Source organism: Pan paniscus, chromosome 1, assembly GCF_029289425.2.
Source record: "Pan paniscus chromosome 1, NHGRI_mPanPan1-v2.0_pri, whole genome shotgun sequence".
NCBI lineage: Eukaryota > Metazoa > Chordata > Mammalia > Primates > Hominidae > Pan > Pan paniscus.
In genome coordinates, this window is record NC_073249.2 from 127,046,618 (window position 1) to 127,073,600 (window position 26,983).

General features: G+C 44.6%; 1 protein-coding gene, 1 long non-coding RNA gene and 1 other non-coding gene across 8 annotated transcripts in view; 1 reads left to right on the forward strand and 2 right to left on the reverse strand.

Moving 5' to 3' along the window:
• SLC35A3 (solute carrier family 35 member A3) overlaps positions 1-18,016 on the reverse strand; it is a 76,854-nt gene extending 58,838 nt beyond the window's left edge. For 2 of the 6 annotated variants that reach the window (XM_055115658.2, XM_055115652.2), the window contains exon 1: positions 13,011-13,410. In XM_055115658.2, the coding sequence (XP_054971633.1) occupies positions 13,011-13,118 (108 nt within the window). In that variant the 5' untranslated portion in view covers positions 13,119-13,410. Of the gene's footprint in view, positions 1-13,010; positions 13,411-13,492 lie in introns of those variants that run through there. The other 4 variants (XM_063599828.1, XM_057302861.2, XM_003808467.6 and 1 more) reach the window with 4 other exon arrangements.
• LOC112438341 (U6 spliceosomal RNA) lies at positions 1,689-1,795 on the reverse strand. The gene has a single exon (XR_003026787.2). It is a non-coding gene; the product is annotated as a U6 spliceosomal RNA (small nuclear RNA).
• The window catches only part of LOC106635067 (uncharacterized), a 56,089-nt gene continuing 43,318 nt past the window's right edge, over positions 14,213-26,983 (forward strand). The window contains exon 1 of the long non-coding RNA XR_008626145.3: positions 14,213-14,350. This is a non-coding gene — a long non-coding RNA (uncharacterized LOC106635067). The remainder of the gene's footprint in view (positions 14,351-26,983) is intronic.

A 26,983-nucleotide genomic window follows, 5' to 3' on the forward strand; every position in this document is an offset into this window, starting at 1 on the left:
TAACTTACAGGCTCCTATCATGTTCTAAGTTAAACAACTTTTCATTGTTTCTCCTTTTCTTTCTTCCTCAAGGTGTCAGGTAACTATTTACTAAGAAAATATCACCTGTACGTAAGTTACAGTAGTATCCATTTTTAACTTGTTCTTTCATAGGCTGCAAAATTTCCATTCCTAGATTTAAATAAAACCAAGAGTATTCAGATATTTCTTTACCTATACAAATATAAAACCAATTTGCATTCTAATGTTTAGATAAAAATCGTTCAGCACTCACTATTGTACTCTTAGAAATGCACTGATTTGGAAACAAAACGACTTAATATCTCTAAGATCTCCTTTCAATGTGTGGTGCCATGTAAAAATGAACTTAGTCCTTCCCACCCTCCCATTTCCCCACACTCTCATGCAATTCTGCTCTACCTCATTCTGTTATGGTCACTTCCCACCACTTACAACAGTTAAAGATATTCTACAAAGAACAGAGACTTGTGTAAAAGCCAGGTAGGGTCTACAGGCACTAATCATTAGTAAAGATTCAAAACTAAGAAGATTGGGGATAGAAGTAAAAAAAAAATACAGTTATCACACAATTCTCCAGATGGAAATCAGCCACCAAATATTTAATTAATACATATATATATAAACACTTCAATAAAGCTGGAATATATATACATATATATAGAGAGAGAGAGAGAGACAGAGTCTTGCTCTGTTGCCCAGGCTGGAGTACAATGGTGTGATCTCGGCTCACTGCAACTTCTGCCTCCTGGGTTCAAGCGATTCTCCTGCCTTAGTGTCCCGAGTAGCTGGGATTATAGGCTTGCACCACCATGTCCGGCTAATTTTTGTATTTCTAGTAGACACGGGGTTTCACCATGTTGGCCAGGGTGGTCTCGAACTCTTGACCTCGGGTGATCCACCCACCTCGGCCTCTCAAAGTGCTGGGATTACAGGCGTGAGCCACCGCACCCGGCCTGGAAAAATATTTTTAAAAAGAAAAGGAGGCCGGGCGCGGTGGCTCACGTCTGTAATCCCAGCACTTTGGGAAGCCAAGGTGGGCAGATCACGAGATAGAGGAGATCGAGACCATCCTGGCTAACATGGTGAAACACCGTCTCTACTAAAAATATAAAAAATTAGCCGGGCGTGGTGGCGGGCGCCTGTAGTCCCAGCTACTCCGGAGGCTGAGGCAGGAGAATGGCATGAACCCGGGAGGTGGAGCTTGCAGTGAGCCGAGATCACGCCACTGCACTCCAGCCTGAGCAACAGAGTGAGACTCTGTCTCAAATAAAATAAAAAAAAAGAAAGAAAAGGAGAATACAGATACACAAGAGAAGAATGCAATATAAAGATGAAGCAGAGAGAGATTTGATAATGCTGTCCTGGGATATTAGAGTGATGCAGGCACAAGCAAAGGAATATTGGCAGCTAACAGAAGCTGGAAGAGGAAAGGAATGGATGCTCTCCCAGAGCAACCAGATGGAGTGAGGCCTTGCTGACAATTAGATTTCAACTCAGTTATATTAATTTTGGATTTCTGGTCTCCAGAACTGTGAGAGAATAAATTGCTATTGTTTTAAGCCACAAAATTTGTGATAATTTGTTACAGCAGCCACAAGAAATTAATATGAGGATCTAAGTCTGTATTTTTTAAATGTAATGTTTCCAATTCTACATCTATTTTTTCTTCCCTAATGGAATGCTTCATGAATTTGTGTAGCATCCTTGAGCAAGGGCCATGCTAATCTTCTCCATAACGTTCGAATTTTAGTATATGTGCTGCCAAAGGGAACACTCTATGTCTATTCCAGAAGAAAGCATTAAATATTTTTCAGAGAAAGACTGGATGAAATTAAGTTGCTATATTTTAAAAAATTAATTATTAGGAAAACTGGTTTACCGAAGAGTACATAGAACAATTCCTTGCACACAGTATGCACTCAATAAATACTTTTTAAAATATATTCTGGACTCAGTAACAACAAAGATACTAAATGAATGAGAAACTACTCTAGTAATCTTCTCATAGAAAACTGACCCATCCACTTTTTGCTCACAAAACTAAATGTTTAACCGTAACATTTCCATAGAAAAAACAAGGACTTGGCCAGTGTTACAAAGCAATTCTTCTACTACCACTTAGTTTAGAAAACATCAATTTGTTTTATTATTTTATTTTATATTTTTTGAAACAGGGTCTCACTCTGTTCCCCAGGCTGGAGTGCAGTGGCATGCCACGGCTCACTGCTGCCTCTACCTCCTGGGCTCAAGCTATACTCCCACCTCAGCCTCCTGAGTAGCTGCAACCACAGGCATGTGCCACCACACCTAGCTAAATTTTTTAATTTTTTTTTTTATTTGTAAAGATGGGGTCTCCCTGTGTTGCCCAGGCTGGTCTCAGGCTCAGGCCATCCTCCTGCCTCAGCTTCCCACAGTGCTGGGATTACAGGTATGAGCCACCCTGCCCGGCCTCTTTGCTGTTTTAAAAGACATAGCTAGGTATGGGTAGGAGGAAAAAAGGACATAAAAGGCAAAACAGTACAGATTTTCACAATTTTCATTAGTATGTTTGTTTTTATAACTTGAAATATTAATAACATATAATCAGATATAAAGCTTATAAGCTAGAGAAAAAAATTCCCAATTTTAGTCTCTCTGTCCCTACTAGACTATTCAAGTTGACTCCTTTAAACATAATTTATTGCTCAATCTCAGATATACTGCATGTATCAAAACATGCCAACTGAAACGTATCTATATGCAGAAAGTAAAATATAATTACTCATTAAGATAGAGTTGCTCCCCACGCACTAACATTACAAGGTTCTAGCATTTTCCAGTGATTTTTCAAATGTTTAGGTATTAAAGCATACGAGGGCCAGGCACGGTGTCTCACACCTATAATCCCAGCACTTTGGGAGACCAAGATGGGAGGATCCCTTGAGCCCAGGAGTTCCAGACCAGCCTGGGCAACATAGTCGGACTCTGTCTTTACAACAAACTTTAAAAAATTAGCCAGATATTGTGGCGTGTGCCTATCTATACTCCCAGCTACTCGAGAAGCTGAGGCTGGAGGATTGCTTGAGCCCAGGAGCAATGAGCTGTAATCACCTCACTGCCCGCCCTCCCTCCCTCCCTCCCTCCCTCCCTCCCTCCCTTCCTCCCTCCCTTCCTCCCTTCCTCCCTTCCTTCTGAGATGGAATTTCACTCTTGTCGCCCAAGCTGGAGTGCAATGGCGTGATCTTGGCTCACTGCAACCTCTACCTCCCGAGTAGCTGAGATGCTGAGATTACAGGCGCCTGCCACCACGCCCAGCTAATTTTTTTTTTTTTTTTTTTTTGGTATTTTTAATAGAGACGGAGTTTCGCGATGTTCATCAGGCTGTTCTCAAACTCCTGACCTCTGGTGATCTGCCCGCCTGTACCTCCCAGAGTGCTGGGATTACAGGTGTGAGCCACTGCACCAGGCCTACTGCACTCCTTGTGTGACAGAGTAAGACCCTGTCTTAAATAAATAAAGCATAGAAGGGTAATCGAGAACAATGTTTAGCTATTCAGCCTGAGGATAAACCTGAATGGTGAGGGGCCTTAAAATAGTTTTCTTTGTAGCATTCATAAATGATTTTTAAAAATTTAATGTGAAAATAATTTAACTGAAACAATATAGAATGAGCAGTTTTTATGGATTTATGGTCTGACAAACTGTCAAACATTCTTTTTTTTTTCCCCAACTTTTATTTTAGATTGAAGGTAAGGGGTAGGTATGCACGTTTGTTACATGGGTAAATTGTGTGTCCTGGGGCTTTGGTGTATAGATAATTTTGTCACCCAGGTAATCAGCATAATACCCAATAGGCAATTTTTCAATCCTTACCCTCCTCCAACCCTGCACCCTTAAATAGACCTCAATGTCTATTGTGTCCCCTTCTTTGTGTTCATATGTACTCAATGTTTAGCTCCTACTTATAACTGAGAGCATGCAGTATTTAGTTTTCTGTTCCTGCATTAATTTGTTTAGAATAATGGCCTTCAGCTCCATCCATGTTGCTGCAAAGGCCATAGTCTCATTGTTTCATAGCTGCATAGTATTCCAGGGTGTATATGTATCATAGTTTTACGTCCAGTTCACCACTGATGGGCATCTAGATTGATTCTATGTCTTTGCTGTTGTGAATAGTGCTGTGAAACTTAACAGTGCATGTGCCTTTACAGAACAATTTATCTTACTTTGTTGTCAAAGGTTTTCAAACTTTAAAAAATCCTAGCTGCTGATTGTGTTTAAATAATTAATGTTAGATTACCACCTTCCCTTGAGAACAAGATTCCAATATTCGAATCCAAATGCTGTATAGTTTTGTTTTTTTAACAAACACCTTTTCTAAACATGAAATTGCAACCACTTCCAGGTAAACCTACAGTCTTAGAAGTTTACACATACTATAAGCTTAAGCTACAGAGAATATAAATATATATTAATTATGTTTGTTCTACATTTACTGTTCAAGTCTTATGCCACTCTGCCTAACTGAAGAGGGCAAGCTTCAGACGCTCTCAACTCTAATCTAGCCTCCATATAGCAGATGTCTTAATAAGACATAGGTCTGATCACATCTCTTTTATTTTTGGGTTTTTTTTTGGAGTTTTTTTGAGACCAAGTCTGACTCTGTCACCCAGGCTGGACTGCAGTGCTGTGATCACGGCTCGCTGCAGCCTCAACCTACTGGGCTCAGGCAATCCTTCTGCCTCAGCCTCCCAAGTAGCTGGACCTACAACCGCATGCTACCACAACCAGATAATTTTTTTATTTTTTGTAGAGCCGGGGTCTTGCTTCATTGCCCATGCTGGTCTCAAACTCCTGCCCTCAAGTGATCCTCTCACCTAGGCCTCCCAAAATGCTGGGATTACAGGCATGAGTCACTGTGCCTTGCCCTGTTTGTAAAGTTTAATTGACTTCTTACAAAATAGAGGATAGAGTCCAAACTCCTTCACATAAAACAGCCCTCATAATCTGGTCCCAACATACATTTCCTGCCATAAACTATTACCTGTCTCAATCTCGTTCTTTCATGCATTCACGAACAAATATTCGTCTTTTTAAACACCTCTTCTCCCTTCTCTATTTGTAGAACCTCTATATATCTTACAGGACTCAACATACAAGTTTTAGTGAAGTTTCATATGTCTTCCAAGCAGATTGAATCCTTCACTCTACTACACTCTCATGCCATTTTGCATATACCTTTTATAATAGCACTCATAAATTTTATCAGACTAATTTGTTGACAAATGATATACATTTCCTTCTTCTATTCACTGTATTTCCTGCTTCTCCATACCAGCACCTTTCATATATTAAGCATTTACTCTATGTTGAATTTATAAAATAATTAATAAACGCCACAATATTTATTGTGGGAGAATGATCTCTTCATAACTCTGTGTAATAACATAAAAGACAAATGCAGGGGCTGGACACAGTGGCTCAGGCCTGCAATCCCAGCACTTTGGGAGGCTTAGGTGGGCAGATCACTTGAGCCCAGAAGTCTGAGACCATCCTGGGCAACATGGTGAAAGCTGTCTCTACAAAAAATAAAAAATTAGCCAGGCATGGTGGCACATGCCAGTAGTTCCACCTACTTGGGAGGCTAAAGTGGGAGATCACTTGAGCCAGGGAGGTGGAAGTTGCAGTGAGCTGAGATTGCGCCTCTGTACTCCAGCCAAGGTGACAGTGAGACCCTGTCTCAAAAAAAAAAAAAAGACAAATGCAGGTCAAAACTGGTTTGCATTAAATGTTTTCTAATAACTGTAATAACTGTACTTCATGAGAGAAGTAAAAATAGTAAGAGAATCTTGAATACCTACAGTATATCAGGCATTGTGCTAGGTGATTTACAGGTATTATCTCATTTAGATCTCATTTAATCTGTAAAAGGAGGTATTCATTTTACAGATTAAGAAACAGAGGTTCTGAGATATTAAGTGTATGGCTTGTCTTGCATAACTTGTCAGAGCTCAGACATGAACCAAGATTTATCTCAGTCAAAACCCACAGTCTTTGCAGTAAAGCCTGTGTTTAAGCATGTCTATGGACTGATCACACCAGTAATCTCAACACTTTCAGAGGCCATGGTGGGAGGATCGCTTGAGGCCAGGAGTTCAAGACCAGCCAAGCCAACATAATAAGACTTCATCTCTACAAAAAATTATTTAAAAAACAAAAAACACATCCAAGTATTAGAGGGTCAGTCACCATAGTATATAAAAGTATGCCTTTGGTCTCAGACTGAGTTCACATTCTGTCTCTACAACTTAGTACAGCAAATTATTTAATCTCTCTGTCCCTCCTTTCCCTTATCTATAAAATGGTGATAAATAATAGTATGTATTTTGTAGGGTGGTTATGATTAAGGAATATAAATCAAATAAAGTGATTATTATACTACAATGCCTTATTCATTGAATACCTTTATAAAACCTACTCATGATAGAAAATACTATTAGAAATGCTGTTTGGGTTCCAAAAAAGAATTTGTCCGACTCATATTCAGAGAAGGACTGTGTGGTAGATAGAGCTCCCTCTCCCCTCTCCCCTCTCCCCTCTCCCCTCTCCCCTCTCCCCTCCCCCCTCCCCCGTCTCCCCTCTCCCCTCTCCCCTCTCCCCTCTCCCCTCTTTCCACGGTCTCCCTCTGATGCCGAGCCGAAGCTGGACGGTACTGCTGCCATCTCAGCTCACTGCAACCTCCCTGCCCGATTCTCCTGCCTCAGCCTGCCGAGTGCCTGCTATTGCAGGCGTGCGCCGCCACGCCTGACTGGTTTTCGAATTTTTTTGGTGGAGACGGGGTTTCGATGTGTCAGCTGGGCTGGTCTCCAGCTCCTAACCGCGAGTGATCCGCCAGCCTCGGCCTCCCGAGGTGCCGGGATTGCAGACGGAGTCTCGTTAACTCAGTGCTCAATGGCGCCCAGGCTGGAGTGCAGTGGCGTGATCTCGGCTCGCTACAACCACCTCCCAGCCGCCTGCCTTGGCCTCCCTAAGTGCCGAGATTGCAGCCTCTGCCTGGCAGCCACCCCGTCTGGGAAGTGAGGAGCGTCTCCGCCTGACTGCCCATCGTCTGGGATGTGAGGAGCCCCTCTGCCTGGCTGCCCAGTCTGGAAAGTGAGGAGCGTCTCTGCCCGGCCGCCATCCCATCTAGGAAGTGAGGAGCGCCTCTTCCCGGCCGCCATCACATCTGGGAAGTGAGGAGCGTCTCTGCCCGGCCGCCCATCGTCTGAGATGTGGGGAGCACCTCTGCCCTGCCGCCCCGTCCGGGATGTGAGGAGTGTCTCTGCCCGGCCGCCCTGTCTGAGAAGTGAGGAGACCCTCTGCCTGGCAACCGCCCCGTCTGAGAAGTGAGGAGCCCCTCCGCCCGGCAGCCACCCCGTCTGAGAAGTGAGGAGCGTCCTCCCTCCTCATCTGGGAGGGAGGTGGGGGGGTCAGCCCCCCGCCTGGCCAGCCGCCCCGTCCGGGAGGCGAGGGGTGCCTCTGCCCGGCCGCCCCTACTGGGAAGTGAGGAGCCCCTCTGCCCGGCCAGCCGCCCCGTCCGGGAGGGAGGTGGGGGGGTCAGCCCCCCTCCCGGCCAGCCGCCCCATCCGGGAGGGAGGTGGGGGGGTCAGCCCCCCTCCCGGCCAGCCGCCCCGTCCGGGAGGGAGGTGGGGGGATCAGCCCCCCGCCTGGCCAGCTGCCCCGTCCGGGAGGGAGGTGGGGGGATCAGCCCCCTGCCCGGCCAGCCGCCCTGTCCAGGAGGTGGGGGGGGCGCCTCTGCCCGGCCGCCCCTACTGGGAAGTGAGGAGCCCCTCTGCCCGGCCAGCCGCTCTGTCTGGGAGGGAGGTGGGGGGGGTCAGCCCCCAGCCCGGCCAGCCGCCCCGTCCGGGAGGGAGGTGGGGGGGTTAGCCCCCCGCCTGGCCAGCCACCCCATCCGGGAGGTGAGGGGCGCCTCTGCCCGGCCGCCCCTTCTGGGAAGTGAGGAGCCCCTCTGCCTGGCCAGCCGCCCCGTCCGGGAGGGAGGTGGGGGGGTCAGCCCCCCGCCCGGCCAGCCGCCCCGTCCGGGAGGGAGGTGGGGGGGTCAGCCCCCCGCCCGGCCAGCCGCCCCGTCCGGGAGGGAGGTGGGGGGTCAGCCCCCCGCCCGGCCAGCCGCCCCGTCCGGGAGGGAGGTGGGGGGGTCAGCCCCCCGCCCGGCCAGCCGCCCCGTCCGGGAGGGAGGTGGGGGGGTCAGCCCCCCGCCCGGCCAGCCACCCCGTCCGGGAGGGAGGTGGGGGGTCAGCCCCCCGCCCGGCCAGCCGCCCCGTCCGGGAGGGAGGTGGGGGGATCAGCCCCCCGCCCGGCCAGCCGCCCTGTCCGGGAGGTGAGGGGCGCCTCTGCCCGGCCGCCCCTACCGGGAAGTGAGGAGCCCCTCTGCCCGGCCAGCCGCCCCCTCCGGGAGGGAGGTGGGGGGATCAGCCCCCCGCCCGGCCAGCCGCCCTGTCCGGGAGGTGAGGGGCGCCTCTGCCCAGCCGCCCCTACCGGGAAGTGAGGAGCCCCTCTGCCCGGCCAGCCGCCCCCTCCGGGAGGGAGGTGGGGGGGTCAGCCCCCCGCCGGGCCAGCCGCCCCGTCGGGGAAGTGAGGGGCACCTCTGCCCGGCCGCCCCTACTGGGAAGTGAGGAGCCCCTCTGCCCGGCCAGCCGCCCTGTCCGGGAGGGAGGTGGGGGGTCAGCCCCCCGCCCGGCCAGCCGCCCCGTCCGGGAGGGAGGTGGGGGGGTCAGCCCCCCACCCGGCCAGCCGCCCCGTCCGGGAGGTGAGGGGCGCTTCTGCCCGGCCGCCCCTACTGGGAAGTGAGGAGCTCCTCTGCCCGGCCACCACCCCATCTGGGAGGTGTACTCAACAGCTCATTGAGAACGGGCCATGAAGACAATGGCGGTTTTGTGGAATAGAAAGGGGGGAAAGGTGGGGAAAAGATTGAGAAATCGGATGGTTGCTGTGTCTGTGTAGAAAGAGGTAGACATGGGAGACTTTTCATTTTGTTCTGTACTAAGAAAAATTCTTCTGCCTTGGGATCCTGTTGATCTGTGACCTTACCCCCAACCCTGTGCTCTCTGAAACATGTGCTGTATCCACTCAGGGTTGAATGGATTAAGGGCGGTGCAAGATGTGCTTTGTTAAACAGATGCTTGAAGGCAGCATGTTCGTTAAGAGTCATCACCACTCCTTAATCTCAAGTACCCAGGGACACAAACACTGCGGAAGGCCGCAGGGTCCTCTGCCTAGGAAAACCAGAGAACTTTGTTCACTTGTTTATCTGCTGACCTTCCCTCCACTATTGTCCTGTGACCCTGCCAAATCCCCCTCTGCGAGAAACACCCAAGAATGATCAATAAAAAAGAAAAAAAAAAAAAAAAAAAAAAAAAGACTACTTTAAAAAAAAAAAAAAAAGAAATGCTGTTTGAAATTGGTTTTATAGCATATATGAATTTAGAAAAAAAACTTATATAACTTTTACAGAAAAAACTCGGCTCTGGGTAGATATAAAGTCCTATGTAGATACTTTGTGGAATGAGCTTGTTTCTTAGCATTTTATCTGACATGACCTCAAAGTTTCAGCTTCATTTTTTTTTTTTTTTTTTTTTTTTGAGATGGAGTCTCACTCTGTCGCCCAGGCTGGAGTGCAATGGAGCGATCTTGGCTCACTGCAACCTCCGCCTCCCAGGTTCAAGCAATTCTCCTGCCTCAGCCTCCCGAGTAGCTGGGACTACAGGTGTCCACCACCACGCCAGGATAATTTTTGTATTTTTAGTAGAGACAGGGTTTCACCATGCTGGTCAGGCTGGTCTTAAACTCCTGACCTCGTGATCCGCCTGCCTGGGCCTCCCAAAATGCTGGGATTACAGGCATGAGCCACCACACCCGGCCCAGTTTCAGCTTCATCGTAATTCTAATTTCCACTATGCTTCCTGACCTAGCATACCTTTTCAATCAGACTTCTTATCTCTAAGTACAGCAACTTATTTTAAACTGGCTCTTTGGTTTCATTTTAGATGGTGTCTCCAATATGGCTGATAAACTAGAAAGAGTTCTGGTCAGGCAATCTGGATAGAGAAGCCAAGCAACATTGTAGCTTCTAAAGTCATTTTCACACTTATATATAAAACACTCGAATTTATATAAAAGATACATTAAAGAAACAATGATTAAAAATATGTAACCACTACACTCCTTCATTAATAGAGATAATTAAGTTGAACATACTTAAGAATACATTGCTTTTGTGAGGATTAAAATCTAATGTTAAGCTACCAATTCATATTCACCTGAATCTTATTTAATAATAAATTAATACTCATGAATGACATTATTAACTGTCAGTGTGATGATGTTCAAGCTATTTCAGTTACCCAGACAGGTCTATAACTTACTCTAAATTTCTGGCACTTACACGCACACACACAGACAAATCCACAGTTGATTAACATCAAACAGAAACTTCACTCTCTATACTTCTCAGGAAAGGAAAAGCTCAAAAGTTATATTTCATGGCTACTGAACAAGTTTAGGCTTTCAAACGAGATTCTTTCCATTGATTCTGTAACTTATCCAATCACTTGAGCAAAATGTTGAATTTCTACTAAGTAAAAGGCACATGTTTCAGGACACAAATTATATCAATTTCAAATATAATTGAGGCAGACTAAGGCGTATATGTAGGTCCCAGGGCAAATTATTTGGACTGTCTGAACTTTAATATTCTTATCTATAAAATAGCGGTGATAATAACTATCCTACACCAACGATTTATTACTAGGATCAAATGAGGTACTAAAACATGGAACAGAAAAGCATTTTCAAATATTAAATCCACAGTAAGTTTCTATAACAACTCAAGAGCTCATCTTGTCTCCAGAAGCACAATAACAGTCTGTTTCATTACATGATTAATGTAACAAATATTTAAGAGTCTAATACATCATGATGTGTTCAAGTACTAAAGTGCTTTAAAAATGTAGTAAGTACAGGCTGGGCGCGGTGGCTCATGCCTGTAATTCTAGCACTTTAGGAGGTGAGGTGGGTGGGTCACTTGAGGCCAGGAGTTCAAAACCAGCCTGGCCAACGTGGTGAAACCCCCGTCTCTACTAAAAATACAAAAATTAGCTAGGTGTGGTGATGCAAGCCTGTAGTCCCAGCTACTCGAGAGGCTGAGGCAGAAGAATCTCTTGAATCTGGAAGGCGGAGGTGGCAGTGAGGCGAGAGGGTCACGCCACTGCACTCCAGCCTGCGTGACAGAGCAAGACTCCATCTCAAAAAAAAAAAAAAAAAAGTAGTAAGTACAAATGCTTTCCTTAGGAAGCTTACATTACAGTAGGGATAATAGAACTCTCAAATTACAATGCAAATTTAACAAGTATTGTAAGATTTATAAAGCCCAGCACACATGAAGAAAAAAAAATGGGCTGGGCGTAGTGGCTCATGCCTGTAATCCCAACACTTTGGGATGTCGAGGCAGGTGGATCACCTGAGGTCAGGAGTTCAAGACCAGCCTGGCCAACATGGTGAAACCCCGTCTCAACTAAAACTACAAAAAAATTGGCTGGGTGTGGTGGCGGGCACCTGTAATCCCAGCTACTTCAGGAGGCTGAGGCAGGAGAATCGCTTGAACCCGGGAGACGGAGGTTGCAGTGAGCCGAGATCGCAACATTGAACTCCAGCCTGGGCAACAAGAGCGAAACTCTCTCAAAAAAAGAGAAAAAGAAAAAGAAAAAAAGAATGAACTGGATTTATGGCAGATTTCAGAAAGCCGCATAAGAAAGAGATGGCATTTAAGGAATTGAAGAATAAGTAGAATTTCTACAAAGACAGCAAGGAAGGCCTTCCTTGTTTCTTCTTTGTAGGAAGAAATGATAAAAGCAAACACCAAGGCTGACAGGCATATAGCATGTTCAGAAACTGGACGTCTAATTAACGACTAGTTTGGCTAAAAAATAGGATATGTGGAAAAAAGTAATACTTGCTTAATAAAAGGAAAAAAGAAAGAATCATATTGGGGGCCGGGCGCGGTGGCTCACGCCTGTAATCCCAGCACTTTGAGAGGCCGAGGTGGGTGGATCACGAGGTCAGGAGATCGAGACCATCCTGGCTAACACGGTGAAACCCCGTCTCTATTAAAAATACAAAAAAATTAGCCGGGCGTGGCAGCGGGCGCCTGTAGTCCCAGCTACTCAGGAGGCTGAGGCAGGAGAACGGCATGAACCCGGGAGGCGGAGCTTGCAGTGAGCTGAGATTGCGCCACTGCACTCCAGCCTGGGCGACAGAGCGAGACTCCGTCTGAAAAAAAAAAAAAAAAAGAATCATATTGATTTTACTGGAGCCATCGTCAGACTCAAATTCTGAAGGAAAAATCTGAAGCCTCCCTAAATAATATAAAATTTATTAAATGCCTCCCTAAATAATTTACATTTTATTCTGAAGCCGATCGAGAGTCACTGCATATTTCTGAGGAAGGAATAACCAAAAAAAGAAAGTCATAAGATCTTTGGCTTTAAAAGTAATATGGAGGCAAGTGACTGGAAGGGTGCCAGGCTGAGGACAAGTCCAGTTTGGAAGTTATTGCTATAGTGCAAGTAAGAAGAGGAAAGACGAGCATATTTAGCAGACAGGTAGTGGGAATGAAAAAGGGGAGAACTAAATCTGAGATGCTGAAGAGATAGAATCAACAGTTGGGAGGAAAGTTAGCCTCAGAAATATAAGTTTACAAGTCATTCCCTTGAAACACCCTGAGTTTACCAGTGAAAGTGAATAAGAACACCAAGTAAGAAACTGCACCAAATTTCATCTTTAACTACTAAAGTCGAATGTTGATTTCAAAAACGAAAAGACTTAACTTTCAAATACTGCATTTAAGAGAACATAATAAAAGATCGTCTTTTACTATAAAGCAATGCACCCACACACCTGTTCTGATGAGAATCTCACCCCACTTCAAACAGTCCTTGTGTTCTTACTAGCCTTACCAAGGGCAGCCTTTCCATTTCTTTAAGTTCCTGCGGCTTCTTGAGCTCCAGGTGCTGGTCGGGTGCATCTGTGCCTACCACAGGGCTCAACACCGAGCGAGAGCTCATGGGATGTTCACTGAAGGAATGACGGGCCCCAGCCGGGCCCACCCGTCACTAGCTCCGCACGCACCAGGCGCTGAGGCACACACTGCCGTCTTCATTCGCTTGACACACCCCTCTCCTCGGGCCTTTTTTCCTCCTCCACCCAGCACATTCCGCACGTCGTCCGTCGGAGTTACAACGTGTCACCTCATCTGCTCCCACCCCTACTTAGCTAGCACTGTATTTCAGGTCTTCGATACCGTCCCCTTCACCCCTACAGACTTCACATCAGCCCCCTCGCATGCCTCCTCTTCCTCCTCCTCCAGGAGCTTCCCGGGCCGCCCCGCAGCCGCTAGCCTCCTGGTTCCCGCCCCTCCCCAGGTGCGCTGAGGACTCACCTCCCGCGCAGCTCGACCGCCTGAGCCCACCACCGGGGGCCGCGGTTCAGCTCCGCCGGGCGCCCCAGGCTGCCGAGTCCGCTGGGTCCTACGCGACCGCTGACCCGCAGCGCCGCCGGCTCCCGTCGCCGTAGCCACCGCCAGCTCGGTGCAGCCCAGGCGTTTCCGGGTTCCCGCGGTCCCGTCCCCCAAATGCTCCGGCTTCCGCCTCGGCTCTGGCAAATGCCGTTCCCGGCTCGGCTCTGGCAGCCCCAGCTCGGCACTTGGCAGCTCTGTCCCTAAGGCGACGCACCTGGGCTGCTCTGCTGGCAGCCCCTGGTTCCTGCTTCACCGTCGCGTGGAGGCCTGAGGCACTGCTTTCTGCTACACCTCTCCTAGGAGCGCGAAACAGATGGAGTGACACTCGTCGAGGGCCTCTGCGGGACTGTCTGCTTGCAGAGGGTGCCAAGGTGTCCACTGCGTAAGGAAGGGCAAAGTCCTTTGGGGCAAAGAACCCTGAGAGGAACGGGGAGATGGATTTTGAAAGCAAACGAACCCTCTCCTAAAAGTGACTGTCACTGACCTGAAAACAACCAGATTAGCTATGGCAAAGGCTGCCAACCAACCAGTGGTCTGCAAGAAGGCTTGTTCTTCCACTTCGCCCACCCTGACTGAGATCTTGAGACTGAAGGAAACCCAAAGCCATACCACCAATGGGCCTAGTGTCATCAACCGGGAGAGGAAAAAGAAAACTGGGCCCAGAGGATTGCAGAGTTATGAGGGACCAACCCCTTCCTGGCTGCATGGATCACAGCATTACCTTTTAAAAGTCTTCCAATAGCTGTGTTGGAAACCCTCTAACCACGGCAGCCCATTCAGGTGATGAACAGGCTGAAATCAGTACTTCAGGTTCAGCTGGATTATCAAATAAGCGAATAGGATTATCTCTTTTTGTTAACTCAGGGCTGCTATAAATTAAGCCTATGTCTCTTTATATTGCAAATGATTAAAACCATGTCCAAGAGAGACATACTTAGAAAAAAAGTGATATTGAAGAAAAATAAGTAACTGTATTAGAGTAGAATAACTGGTTTTAAAATTTTCTGCAATACAGTCTTGAGAAAATTCCTGGATGGTAAAATACATATTAGATCTTAATACATGTACAGTTTTTTTTGAAACCAAAATGTGCCTGTTAGATGATGATAACAGCATGCCTCGTTTTATTGTGATTTGCTTTATTGCTCTTCACAGACGTTGCTTTTGTTTTTTTGTTTTTTTTTTTTACAAATTGAAGGTTTGTGGCAACCTTGCCTCAAGCACATCTATTGGTGCCATTTTTCCAACAGCATGTGCTCACTTTGTGTCTCTGTGTCACATAATATTCAATAATTTTTGCAATATTTAAATTTGTTCATCATTATTATATCTGGTATAGTGCTTTGTGATCAATGATCTTTGATGTTACTATGGTAATTGTTTTGGGGTGCTGATATGGTTTGGCTGTGTCCCCACCCAAATCTCAACTTGAACTGTATCTCCCAGAATTCCCACGTGTTGAGGGAGAGACCTAGGGGGAGATAATTGAATCATGGGGGCCAGTCTTTCGTGTGCTATTCTCATGATAGTGAATAAGTCTCATGAAATCCGATGGGTTTATCTGGGGTTTCCGATTTTGCTTCTTCCTCATTTTTCTCTTGCTGCAGCCATGTAAGCAGTACCTTTCACCTCCCGCCATGATTCTGAGGCCTCCCCAGCCATGTGGAACTGTAGGTCCAATTAAACTTCTTTTTCTTCCCAGTCTCGGGTATGTCTTTATCAGCACCATGAAAATGGACTAATACAGGTGCCATGTACTGCACTCATATAGGAAGGCAAACTTAATTAATAAATGTTATGTGTGTTCTGACTACTCCACCAACTGCCCATTTCCCCACCCTTCTCCCCCTTGGGCCTCCCTATTTCCCAATAAACAGCAATATTGAAATTAGGCCAATTATTAACCCTACAATGGCTTTGAAGGAAATCAAAATATTTTACCCCAAAATATACTACTTTGACATATTTTGAGATGACTGTTTAGAGGGCCTGCAATCAGAAGTAGCCTTTGCAAGCCAGATGTGGTGGCTCACGCTTGTAATCCCAAGACTTTGGGAGGCTGAGGCCAGCGGATTGCTTGAGCCCAGGAGATCGCGACCAGCCTGAGCAACATATTGAGACCCCATCACTACAAAAAATAAAAATTTAAACATGTACCAGTCGTAATGGTACATGCCTTTAGTCCTAGCTACTCATGAGGGAGGCTGAGGTGGGACGATCGCTTGATCCCAGGAGTTCAAGGCCACATGAAGCCATGATCATGCTACTGTACTCCAGCCTGGCTGATAGAGCAAGACCCTGTCTCAAAAAAAAAAAAAAAAAAAAAAGTAGCCCAGTAGCCCTGCAAAACTGTCTCTTGTAGGGCAGATTTGCATCTGTGGAGAATCTGCATTAATGTAGCCAGGCTTTCTCTGAGGCCCTTCCTTGTCCAGATCTAGGAAAGATTTACTGAGATTCTGACACCTTTAAAGGTCTGAAAGAAACTTCCACCATCTATTCTCTCTGAGGGCTGCTACCCACCTTTGTTAGTCAGGCCTCTGCTTCTGTCCCTCCCGTAACTTGTTTTGCCACTATAACCTGATTTACCACCATAATCTATTTTTGGCCATGCTTGGAGCTCTCATTCTTTGTAAAGATGGTATATACCCTTCTGTACTACATGGGGGATAAGAGTAATCACCCTGTGATTTCTCCTCATGTACACTAATAAATTTTATGCCTTTTTTTTCTCTTCTTTTTTTTATTTTTTTATTTTTTAGTTAGGGTCTCTCTCTAGAAGGAGTGCAGTCGCATGATCATGGCTCACTGTAGCCTTGACCTCCAAGGTCCTCCTGCCTCAGCCTCCCACTTAAGCAACCCTCCTGCCTCAGCCTCCTGAGTAGCTGGGACTATAGGCACATGCCACCATACCTGGCTAATTTTTTTTTACTTTTAATAGAGATGGGTTCCCACTATTTTGTGCAGGCTGGTCTCAAACTCCTGAGCTCCAGTGATCTTCTTGCCTCAGCCTCCCATTGTATTGGGATTACAGGCATGAGCCACCATGCCCAGCCTGCCTCTTCTCTTATTAATCTGACTTTTGTCAGTTGATTATTCAGCCAACCTTCAGAGGGCGAAGGGGAAGGTACAGAAGCTCACCAGGGCAAGAATGGCAGCTGAGCCTGAACTGCAAGTCTGGACATCCAACAATTCAAATCAGTACCCAAGGTCTGCAGCTCTTTCAAATGAGAAAAAGATAATAGTCTAAAGGCAGCCAGGGCCAAATAGGACTATGTGTCTCAGTGGTACCTAATTAGAATTGTCGGATAAAATAGAGGCCTTCGCCTGGCGCAGTGGCTCACGCCTGTAATCCCAGCATTTTGGGAGGCCGAGGCAGGAAGATCACCTGAGTTTGGGAGTTCGAGACCAGCCTAACCAACATGGAGAAACCCCGTCTCTCCTAAAAATACAAAAAATTAGCGGGGCATGGTGGCACATGCCTGTAATCCCAGCTACTCAGGAGGCTGAGGCAGGAGAATTGCTTAAACCCGGGAGGCAGAGGTTGCGGTGAGCCAAGGATTGCACCATTGCACTCTAGCCTGGGCAACAAGAGGGTAAACTCTGTCTCAAAAAAAAAAAAAAAAACAGAAGCCTTGTTAAATTTAAATTTCAAATAAGCAATGAAGTATGGAATATTTCGGATATACTTTAAAAAATTCATTGATTATCAGAAATTCTAATTTAACTGGATGTCCTATAATTTTATTTGCTAAATGTGGCAACCCTATTGAAGGCATGAGTGCATTATGATATTGTACAATAACTGGGATTCCCTATGATGCCCCAGAGAAATTAAGGCCAGATCAAATTATGTTTAGTGCAGTTGACGCTGCAAACATTACGCACACAAAATGACATTCTCTAGATCAATATCTTCAGACAGTGCCAAGCTGGTAGACTTTAATGGATAAAGGTCAGAGGTTGTTAGAAAACCCAGGAGAAAATAATGAAAAGACAACAAACAAGAAAGAAAGAGGGCAGGGACTATGTTGATAGACATTTTTAAGGAATTTCTGCTCAAAATGGTTAAAATATTGAAAAAAATTTCAGTGCTTAGAGAATTAAACTGCAGGTTTCCAGGTGTCACTTGACAAATATTTTGTTCCTATGCCATCATAGCTTTTAAAACTATTTAATTGAAATTTCAGCTCAGGAGCAGGAAAAACCAGTTTGTTGTTTCAAGCTGCCAAATCATAGTAATTGAATCTGGCTTTTTCTTGTTAGTTCTTCAGGGGGAAAAAGAAACCTATGTGTAAACAAAACTGGAAAGGATTGCCAAAGATTATCTACTTGTCCATCATTTACTTCTAAGAAGAGTTGAATGAGGTTACTTCCATTATAAGAGCTTAACTGTCAATATGAATATGGTCCTTTGATTCTGAGATGGATCTGTAGAGTTTAACATTCTCTAGAACATGGATCTGATAGGTTTGAAATAAAACTTACTTTTCATTTCTGAGGAAGAGTATTTCAGTGGCTTCTGGTTTTTTCCTATAGCAGACTTATTCTTCGAGTCAGGGGCCCAGGAGGAGATTTCAGGGAGATGAGGCCCTTGCCTCCCTCTGTACGTTCGGAAACTGGAGAAGCTACCCTGCATGATTGCTGCCCTATGGGGCTTGTTGATCAAAGCTTCAGTTATCACTTGATGCTCTAAAGTCTATTTGAGAATCAATGAATTGGTTTCATCTCAGAGTCAGGGTTAAATATAAATTAAAGCCTTGGGGATTCTCCTGTATCTAGCACAGTTACCTGATAAAATCACCACAGCTTCCTTTGTGGAAGACTAGAGAAAGGTGCACAGTGTGTATAGTATGCGCTTGTGCTGTTAAAGGGACCTCTTAAATCTGGGAATGGGGACTACAACTCTAGTAAAGTTGGGCCTCATTTACCAGTCCTAGTGTACATTTGATTACAAAGTTCATATGCAATTGGATTGTGCTGTTCACCAACTATTTCCCACTCTCAACCTGCAGGGCACTTCTTAAAGTAGGTTGCACTCTCAGGCTCTCTTGTGGTTGAGTGAGACCACATGTCCAGTTCTGGCCAATTACCTCAGGGCCAGGGCACTGAATTGCCAATTTGCGACTGTTTAGACTCCTCTTTCTCTCTGCCTTTGAGTCTGGCAATGTGCAGCATTGCTTCATCATCAGACTGTATCCTAGAATTAGGAGATGTATAACCTACAGTAAATGTACAGCATGAACAATAAATACATTTTTTATTATTTTATGTTACAAATGAGAAAAGAAAAATAGCTCAGGGCAGTCTGAGCTTTGGGAGGTATGCAGTCCCAAAGAGACAAGAGCATGGGATTTTGGTCATTCTTGCCTTCCATCCTGCAGCTCCCACTCTACATCCATGCTTGGGGACAATTATTTAAAGTAATTTTCTTCCTGACTAGCTGCCTCACCCATGATCTTTGTGTTCCCAGAATTTATGATGCAAAACAACAACAACAACAACAATGTATAGCCCATCAGTAGCTTGGGTTATTTTAATGTAAATTCTTGGTAAACAAGTCAGGAGCTGCCTCTTCTTTTCCTTTAAAAATCCACTTGTAACTGCTGCTAATCAGAGTGTATATTTAGGGCAACTTGAATCTGTACTCCTAAGTTGCAATCCTCAAGCTTGGCCCAAATTCTACTTATATTAATTTTGCCTCCGCATCTTCCTTTGAGGTCACACTAAGATTTTGCCAATTTCCAAGCACTTGGAAGTTGAAAAAAAATTTTTTTGACAAAACCTAGCATATATTGATTAATACAAAAACTTATGGCCAGAGATGGGTGTATTTTAACAAAAGCATGACTTTTGTGACTTTGACTTAGGGGCCAAGTGATGGGGGCAAGCAAACTGATTTTAGAAGCTGGAAGAATGATAACCCATGGTGTACTATGGAATATTTGATAAAACTGTGACCTGCAATTACTTAAAAGTTAAATAATGAACATAGTAAGTTTATAGCTCCAGTGCAAGAGACTAGAAAACAAAATGTTAATAGCATGTGTAGGTTAATGTTGGATGTATTTGAAAGACACTTCATGAAAGAGAAATAGCCAAAAAATAATTTACTAATTTGTAAGCAGGAATGGAAAGGAATAAAGACAACATAGAAATTCAGGAACTGGCACAGTTGACAATGGCAAATACTTTTCTAATGGAAGCCTTTAATAATAATTTTAAAAAATCAAACCAAGCCTGTCCCTGTCATACCTATCTTTAAAATCTCTAAATGGATTGAGATATCACCCAGTAAGTCCTTTCAGTTGGATGAAATGGCTAAATGAACAGGGAATAAAGGTGTTGGTCTCCCACCAAGCTTGATAGGCTCAAGGTACCTAGAATTAAGTAGACAGGTAAATGGAGATATGTCAAGGAAAGAACTGTGTTATGGCCATTGGCAAATGAAGCTGATTGGAATCTAAGAGATAAGAAACCAGTAATGTTTATAAGATAATTGTATTGCCAAAGGAGCCAAGAGCCTAGACAAAACTTAACATGTCTCTTTGGCCTACAGCCCTCTATACACAGGAAATGAGCTCAGGATACTGGTTAGCCTCCAAAGAGTGCATATTCTCCAATACCCTCTTCACATATAACTAAAAAATATAATAAAGGAAGAACTGTCTCCCAGAAGGTCAAATCAAGGAACATAAAGAACAATGAATTGGGAACCCCCTTCTACAGGGCAGAATTAGCATCTAATTCAAGAACTATTTAATATCAACTACACCCAGGATAGCAGGACTTCACAATGTGTTGCCACTGAGCAGTGTCAGCTCTGTTCATTGACTTTGCTCTCATTTTTTTCCCAATGACTCACCACATCTCTTCCCTCTAATATACTTTCTGTGATCTAAGAATTTGCCTGTTCTAGATATTTTATATGTGTTATCATACAATATTTGTCCTTTTTTATTTAACTTCTTTCATTTAGCACCATGTTTTCAAGGTTCATCCGTATTGTAATCTGTATCAGAACTTATTCCTTCTTCTGGCTGAACAATAACCCATTTTATGGATATACCACATTTTATTTATCCCTTCATCCATCAGTAGACATTTGAGTTGTTTCTACCTTTTGGGTGTTATGAATAATGCTGCTATGAACATTTATGTACAAGTATCTTATTTGTTTAAGTCCTTGTGTTTTTTTGTTTTGTTTTGTTTTTTGTTTTTTTGAGACAGAGTCTCGCTCTATTGCCCAGGCTGGAGTGTGGTGGTGTGATCTCAGCTAACTGCAACCTCTGCCTCCTGGGTTCAAGTGATTTTCCTGCCTCAGCCTTCCGAGTAGCCAGGACTACAGACACATGCCACTACACCTGGCTAATTTTTGTATTTTTAGTAGAGACTGGGTTTCGCCATATTGGCCATGCTGGTCTCGAACTCCTGACCTCAAGTGATACTCCCACCTTGGCCTCCCAAAGTGCTGGAATTACAGGAATGAGCCACCATGCCCAGCCAAGTCCTTGTTTTCAATTCCTCCACGTATATAAGTAGGAGAGGAATGCTGAGTTATATGGTAATGTTATGTTTAAATTTATTTTTTTAGAGGCAAGTTCTGGCTCTGTTGCCTAGGCTGGAGTACAGTGGCATGATCTCATAGCTCACTGCCACCTCAAACTCCTGGGCTCAAGTGATCTTACAGCTTCATCCTCTTAAGTAGCTAGACCTACAGGTATGCACCACCATGCCTGGCTAATTTTTTTTTATTTTTAGTAGTGATAAGGTCTCCCAATATTGCCCAGGCTGGCCTTTTTTTTTAAAAAAATTAATATTTAAAAAATAGAGGCTAAGCAACATGGCTCATACCTGTAATCCTAGCACTTTGGGAGACCAAGGCGGGCAGATCAGGAGTTCAAGACAAGCCTGGGCAACACAGTGAAACCCTGTCTCTACAAAAAAATACCAAAAAAAGTAGCCAGTAGTTCCAGCTACTTGGGAGGCTGAGGTGGGCGCATCACTTGAGCCCAGGAGGTGGAGGCTGCAGTGAGCCAAGATCATGCCACTGTACTCCAGCCTAGGTGACAAAGAGAGACTCTGCCTTAAAAAAAAAAAAATTAATTTAATTTTAAAAATATAGAGATGGGGTCTCACTATGTTGCCCAGGTTGATCGTGAACCTTTGGACTCAAGTGATCCTCCCACCTCAGCCTCCCAAAGTGTTGGGATCACAGATGTGAGCCACCACACCCAGCCTAATTCTTTTTTAAGATTTTTTTACTTGTTATCTTCTTCTTAAATTTTTTTGTTTTTTGAGACAGGGTCTTGCGCTGTTGCCCAGGCTGGAGTACAGTGGCAGAATCATGGCTCACTACATCCTTGACCTCCTGGAGTTAACTGATCTTCCCACCACAGTCTTCAAAGTAGCTGGGACTACAGGCACTCACCAGCATGCCTGGCTAATTTTTGGATTTTTTGTAGAGACAGGGTTTCGCTGTGTTGCCCAGGTTGGTCTTGAACTCCAGGCCTCAAATGATCTGCCAGCCTTGGCCTAACAAAGTACTGGGATTACAGGCATGAGCTGTCCCACCTGGGCTGTCGTCTTAATTATTTCCATTCGGTACATTTAATCTTTGAGGAACTGCCAAACTGTTTTTCAAAACAGCTGTACCATTTTGTTTTATTTATTTATTTAATAATAGAAATGGGATCTTGCAGTGTTGGCCAGGTTGGTCTCAAACTCTTGGGCTCAAGTGAGTCTCCCACCTCAACCTCCCACAGCACTGGGATTACTTGTGTGAGCCACTGCACCTGGTCCCAAATTTTAGACAAAGCTTTACTCCTTTAATCAATTGCAAATTAAAGAATCTCTGAAGACACATATGACCTGTAAGCCCCCACTTCAAGATATTCTGCCTTTTTTTTTTAAATTATACTTTAAGTTTTAGGGTACAGGTGCACAATGTGCAGGTTTGTTACATATATATATACATGTGCCATGCTGGTGTGCTGCACCATTAACTCGTCATTTAACATTAGGTATATCTCCTAATGCTATCCCTCCCCCATCCCCCCACCCCACAACAGGCCGCAGTGTGTGATGTTCCCCTTCCTATGTCCATGTGTTTTCTTTGTTCAATTCCCACCTATGAGTGAGAACATGCCGTGTTTGGTTTTTTGTCCTTGCGATAGTTTGCTGAGAATGATGGTTTCCAGCTTCATCCATGTCCCTACAAAGGACATGAATTCATCATTTTTTATGGCTGCATAGTATTCCACGGTATATATGTGCCACATTTTCTTAATCCAGTCTATCATTGTTGGACATTTGGGTTGGTTCCAAGTCTTTGCTATTGTGAATAGTGCCGCAATAAACATACGTGTGCATGTGTCTTTATAGCAACATGATTTATAATCCTTTAGGTATAGATATTCTGCCTTTTCAGGCCAAAGCAATGTATAACCTCCATATATTGATTTATGACTTAGCCTGTAACTTCTACTTCCCTAAAATATATAAAACAGGCCAGGTGAGGTGACTCATGCCCGTAATTCCAGAACTTTGGGAGGCTAAAGTGGGCAGATCACTTGAACGCAGGAGTCAAGACCAGTGGGTAACATGGTGAACCCTCATCTCTACAAAAAATACAAAAATTAACCAGGCATAGTAGTTCACAGCTATAGTCCCAGTTATTTGGGAGGCTGAGGTGGGAGGATCACTTGAGCCCAGGATGTAGAGGCTGCAGCAAACCAAATCATGCCATTGCACTCCAGCAGGGTGACAGAGTGAGATCCTGTCTCAAAAAAAAAAAAAAAAAAAAAAAAGATGGCATAAACACATTCCATGCTATTTCTCCCAAAGAATACAACAAAAATTCTGGGGGGAATAATGAAACTGTTGTACCTGAGCGAGTTAGAGAAAACGCCACACTTTGAGACGAATTAAGAGTCCTTTATTAGCCGGTGACCGAGAGACGGCTAATGCTCAAAATTCTCTTGGCCCCAAGGAAGGGGCTTGATTAACTTTTCTACCTTGGTTTAGGAAGGGGAGGCGGAGGGGTCTAGTTAAAACAATTTTACAGAGGTTAAGTAGTCAAAAAAGTTAAAAGGATAAATGGTTACAGGAAAGTAAACATTTCCAGGTGAAGGGGCTTTAAGACTATTACAAGGTGATAGACGCGGGGCTTTGGGCGTTATCAATCAGACGAATTCTTGGGGACTGCGGATATAGCTTGCCACAGTATCTTATCAGTTAATTGCATTCTTGGATGTGCTGGGAGTCAGCTTGCACAAGTTAAGTCCTTGAGGAAGGGGCTGCCAATGAAAGAGCCAAGATGGAGTTTGTCTGGTTCTCTTAGCTAAGGGAGAAACAAGGCCAGGTGAATAAGGAAAAAACAAGGTTGGGCATTACAAAACAAATAACTGAGATTAGTAAAATAAATAATAAAGGTAATAAAGAAAATAATAGAAGATAAATTGGGTAAGAAATTAAAACTCAGAGAAAGACCAACAAAATGGTGAGTTTCGTATATTTTTCTCTCTACTATCTCAAAGCAAGAAAAATTCTGGAACGTTGCAAAAGGAACACCAAGAGTGTATCTCTATCTTTAAAAAGAAAACTGGAAAGAGGCCCCTCTGACAAATTAGGAACTATTCTGTTTCTGTTTTCTTTTATTGGCTCTGTAGGGCTCCAGTTCTAAAGCCGCATTCTCCCTATGGGTGGTGACTCTATCAGCAACTGAGCTTGCTGATTTGCCTTGGAGATTGTCTTAGTCCACTTCGGCTGCTATAACAAATTACCTTAGACTGGGGAATTTATTTATTTTTATTTTATTTTTTTGAGACAGAGTTTTGCCCTTGTTGCCTAGGCTGGAGTGCAGTGGCGTAATCTCAGCTCAATGCAATGTCTGCCTCCCGGGTTCAAGCTATTCTCCTGCCTCAGCCTTCCCAGTAGCTGGGATTATAGGCGCACATCACCACACCCAGCTAATTTTTTGTATTTTTAGTAGAGACGGGGTTTCACCATGTTGACCAGGCTGGTCTTGAACTCCTGACCTCAGATAATCCACCCACCTCAGCCTCCCAAAGTGCTAGGATTACAGATGTGAGCCACTGCGCCAGGCCAGACTGGGGAATTTATAAACAACAGAAACCTATAGCTCAGAGCTCTGGAGTCTAGGAAGTACAAGATCAAGTCACCAGCTGATTCAGTGTCTGGTGAGGGCCTGTTCCTCATAGGTGGTATCTTCCATGTCCTCACATGGTGGAAGGGGCAAAGGAACTCCCTCAAGCCTCTTCTAAAGGGCATTAATCCCGTTCATGAGGGCTCTACCTTCTAATCACTTCCTAAAGACCTGACCTCCTCATGGTAATTGATGGTAATTGGGGAATAAGTTCTAATTTATGAATTTTGAGGGGACACAAACATTCAGATCATAGCAGAGATGGATCCAGTTGTGGGAGGTGTCTGACAGCACAGGAAGACTGAAAACCAGGCATTTGGGCCACAGAACCAGGATAAGGAGCTCTGGGAGCCAGAGACTATTGTGGAGATTTTGGAGAAGAGGACTTCAAAGAGAGTTGAAGTCTTAGGATCACTCCCAAGGTGTTTGTGGGAAAAACTTATCTGAAATAGAAGAGTGTAAGGGAGGGAAAGACTTTCCCTTTACCCACCTAGGATCAATAGCTAGGTCTAGGATACAGACTGACAACAGGTGATTAACAGGAGAAAAGGTATGCTAATTTATTATGTGCATGGGAGTATCACAGGAAAAAAAGGCAAATACCCAAAAAGCAGTGAGATTTGAAAGCTTGTATATCATCATCACAAGGGAAAGGGCAGAAGAGATGTGGGCATTTTGGGGAGATTAAATGATTTTTAGTAAAGATGAATGGGCCAGGTGTGGCTCATGCCTATAATCCCAGCACTTTGGGAGGCTGAGGCGGGAGGCTCACTGGAGCTCATGAATTTGAGACCACCTTGGGCAACATGGCGAAACCCTGCCTCTACAAAAAATTCAAAAATTAGCGTGGTGTGGTGGCGAGCACCTGTAGTCCCAGATACTTGGGAGGCTGAGGTGGGAGGATGGCTTGAGTCCAGGAGGCAGAAGTTGCAGTGAACAGAGATTGTGTCATTGCACTCCAGTCTGAGCAACGAGAGTGAAACCCTGTCTCAAAAAATAAAAATAAAAAATAAAGATGAATGATGGGTCCCTTGGAAGAACAGATGGGAGATATGATAGTTTCTGACAAAGTTTGTCTGGGGATAGTATCTAGTCTGCTTTCCTATGATGCGTTAATCTTTTCTGTTGATGAAACTCCTGGGAAGGGGATTGATGACAATTGAGTTCCTTTTGGAATATCTGTCTTTAGGCAGATACAGGGAGTTCAGAGAAAGCTTCTCTCTGCATTTGTTGTTTTTTAAGTGTCTTCACCTCAAAATAATCAGTATACCAAAGTGGCATATTTTGAGGTGGCATATCCTAAACTACTTCAAGACCAAGGGCTTTGAACACTGGTGTGTGGTGTAGACCCCCACCCAGGTCCCATTTAGCCCCTGGGGGAAACATACATAGAACAGATTGAAATACTCTGCAAAAGCTTGAAAACTGAAATTACGTTCCATGGTCCATAGAAGGCAGGCTAGACTTTGGCCTGAACGTAACTGAGACAACTATCTGCTAAACCAAAACAAAGAAAAAATCCAGCATTCCTCAGAGGATTTTAACAGGACTTAGAGTCTCATAACATAATAATAAAAACATCCTGGATACAATACAAAATTGCTCAACATTGAAAAAAACAACAGAAACAAAAACAGGAAAATTGCAGCAACTCATGGTGGAAAAAACAGCAAATCCCAGCCCAAGATGACTCAGAATTATCAGACCTAGACTCAATAATAGCTTGACAGCAGAGTGGAAAAAAAGGAAAGGATCTATAAACGTGAAGAGCAATAGAAATTATCCAATCTGAACCACAAAAAATATTGAAAAAAAAATTGAACAGTGCCTCAGGGAACTGTGGGGTGATATCAAATAGTATAACATTCATTTCATTGGGGCAGGAGAAGGAAAGGAGAATGAAATTAGTGCAGAAAAAAATATTAGAAGAACGAGGTTGGAGGATGCACACTACTCAATTTTAAGAATCATTATAGGCTGGGCGCGGTGGCTCACGCCTGTAATCCCAGCACTTTGGGAAGCCAAAGGGGGCAGATCACAAGGTCAGGAGTTTGAGACCAGCCTGGTCAATATGGTAAAATCCCGTCTCTACTAAAAATACAAAAATTAGCCAGGCATAGTGGCAGGCGCCTGTAGTCCCAGCTACTGGGGAGGCTGAGGCAGAAGAATCCCTTGAGCCCGGGAGGCAGAGCTTGCAGTGAGCCGCGATTGCACCACAGCACTCCAGCCTGGGCGACAGAGCAAGACTC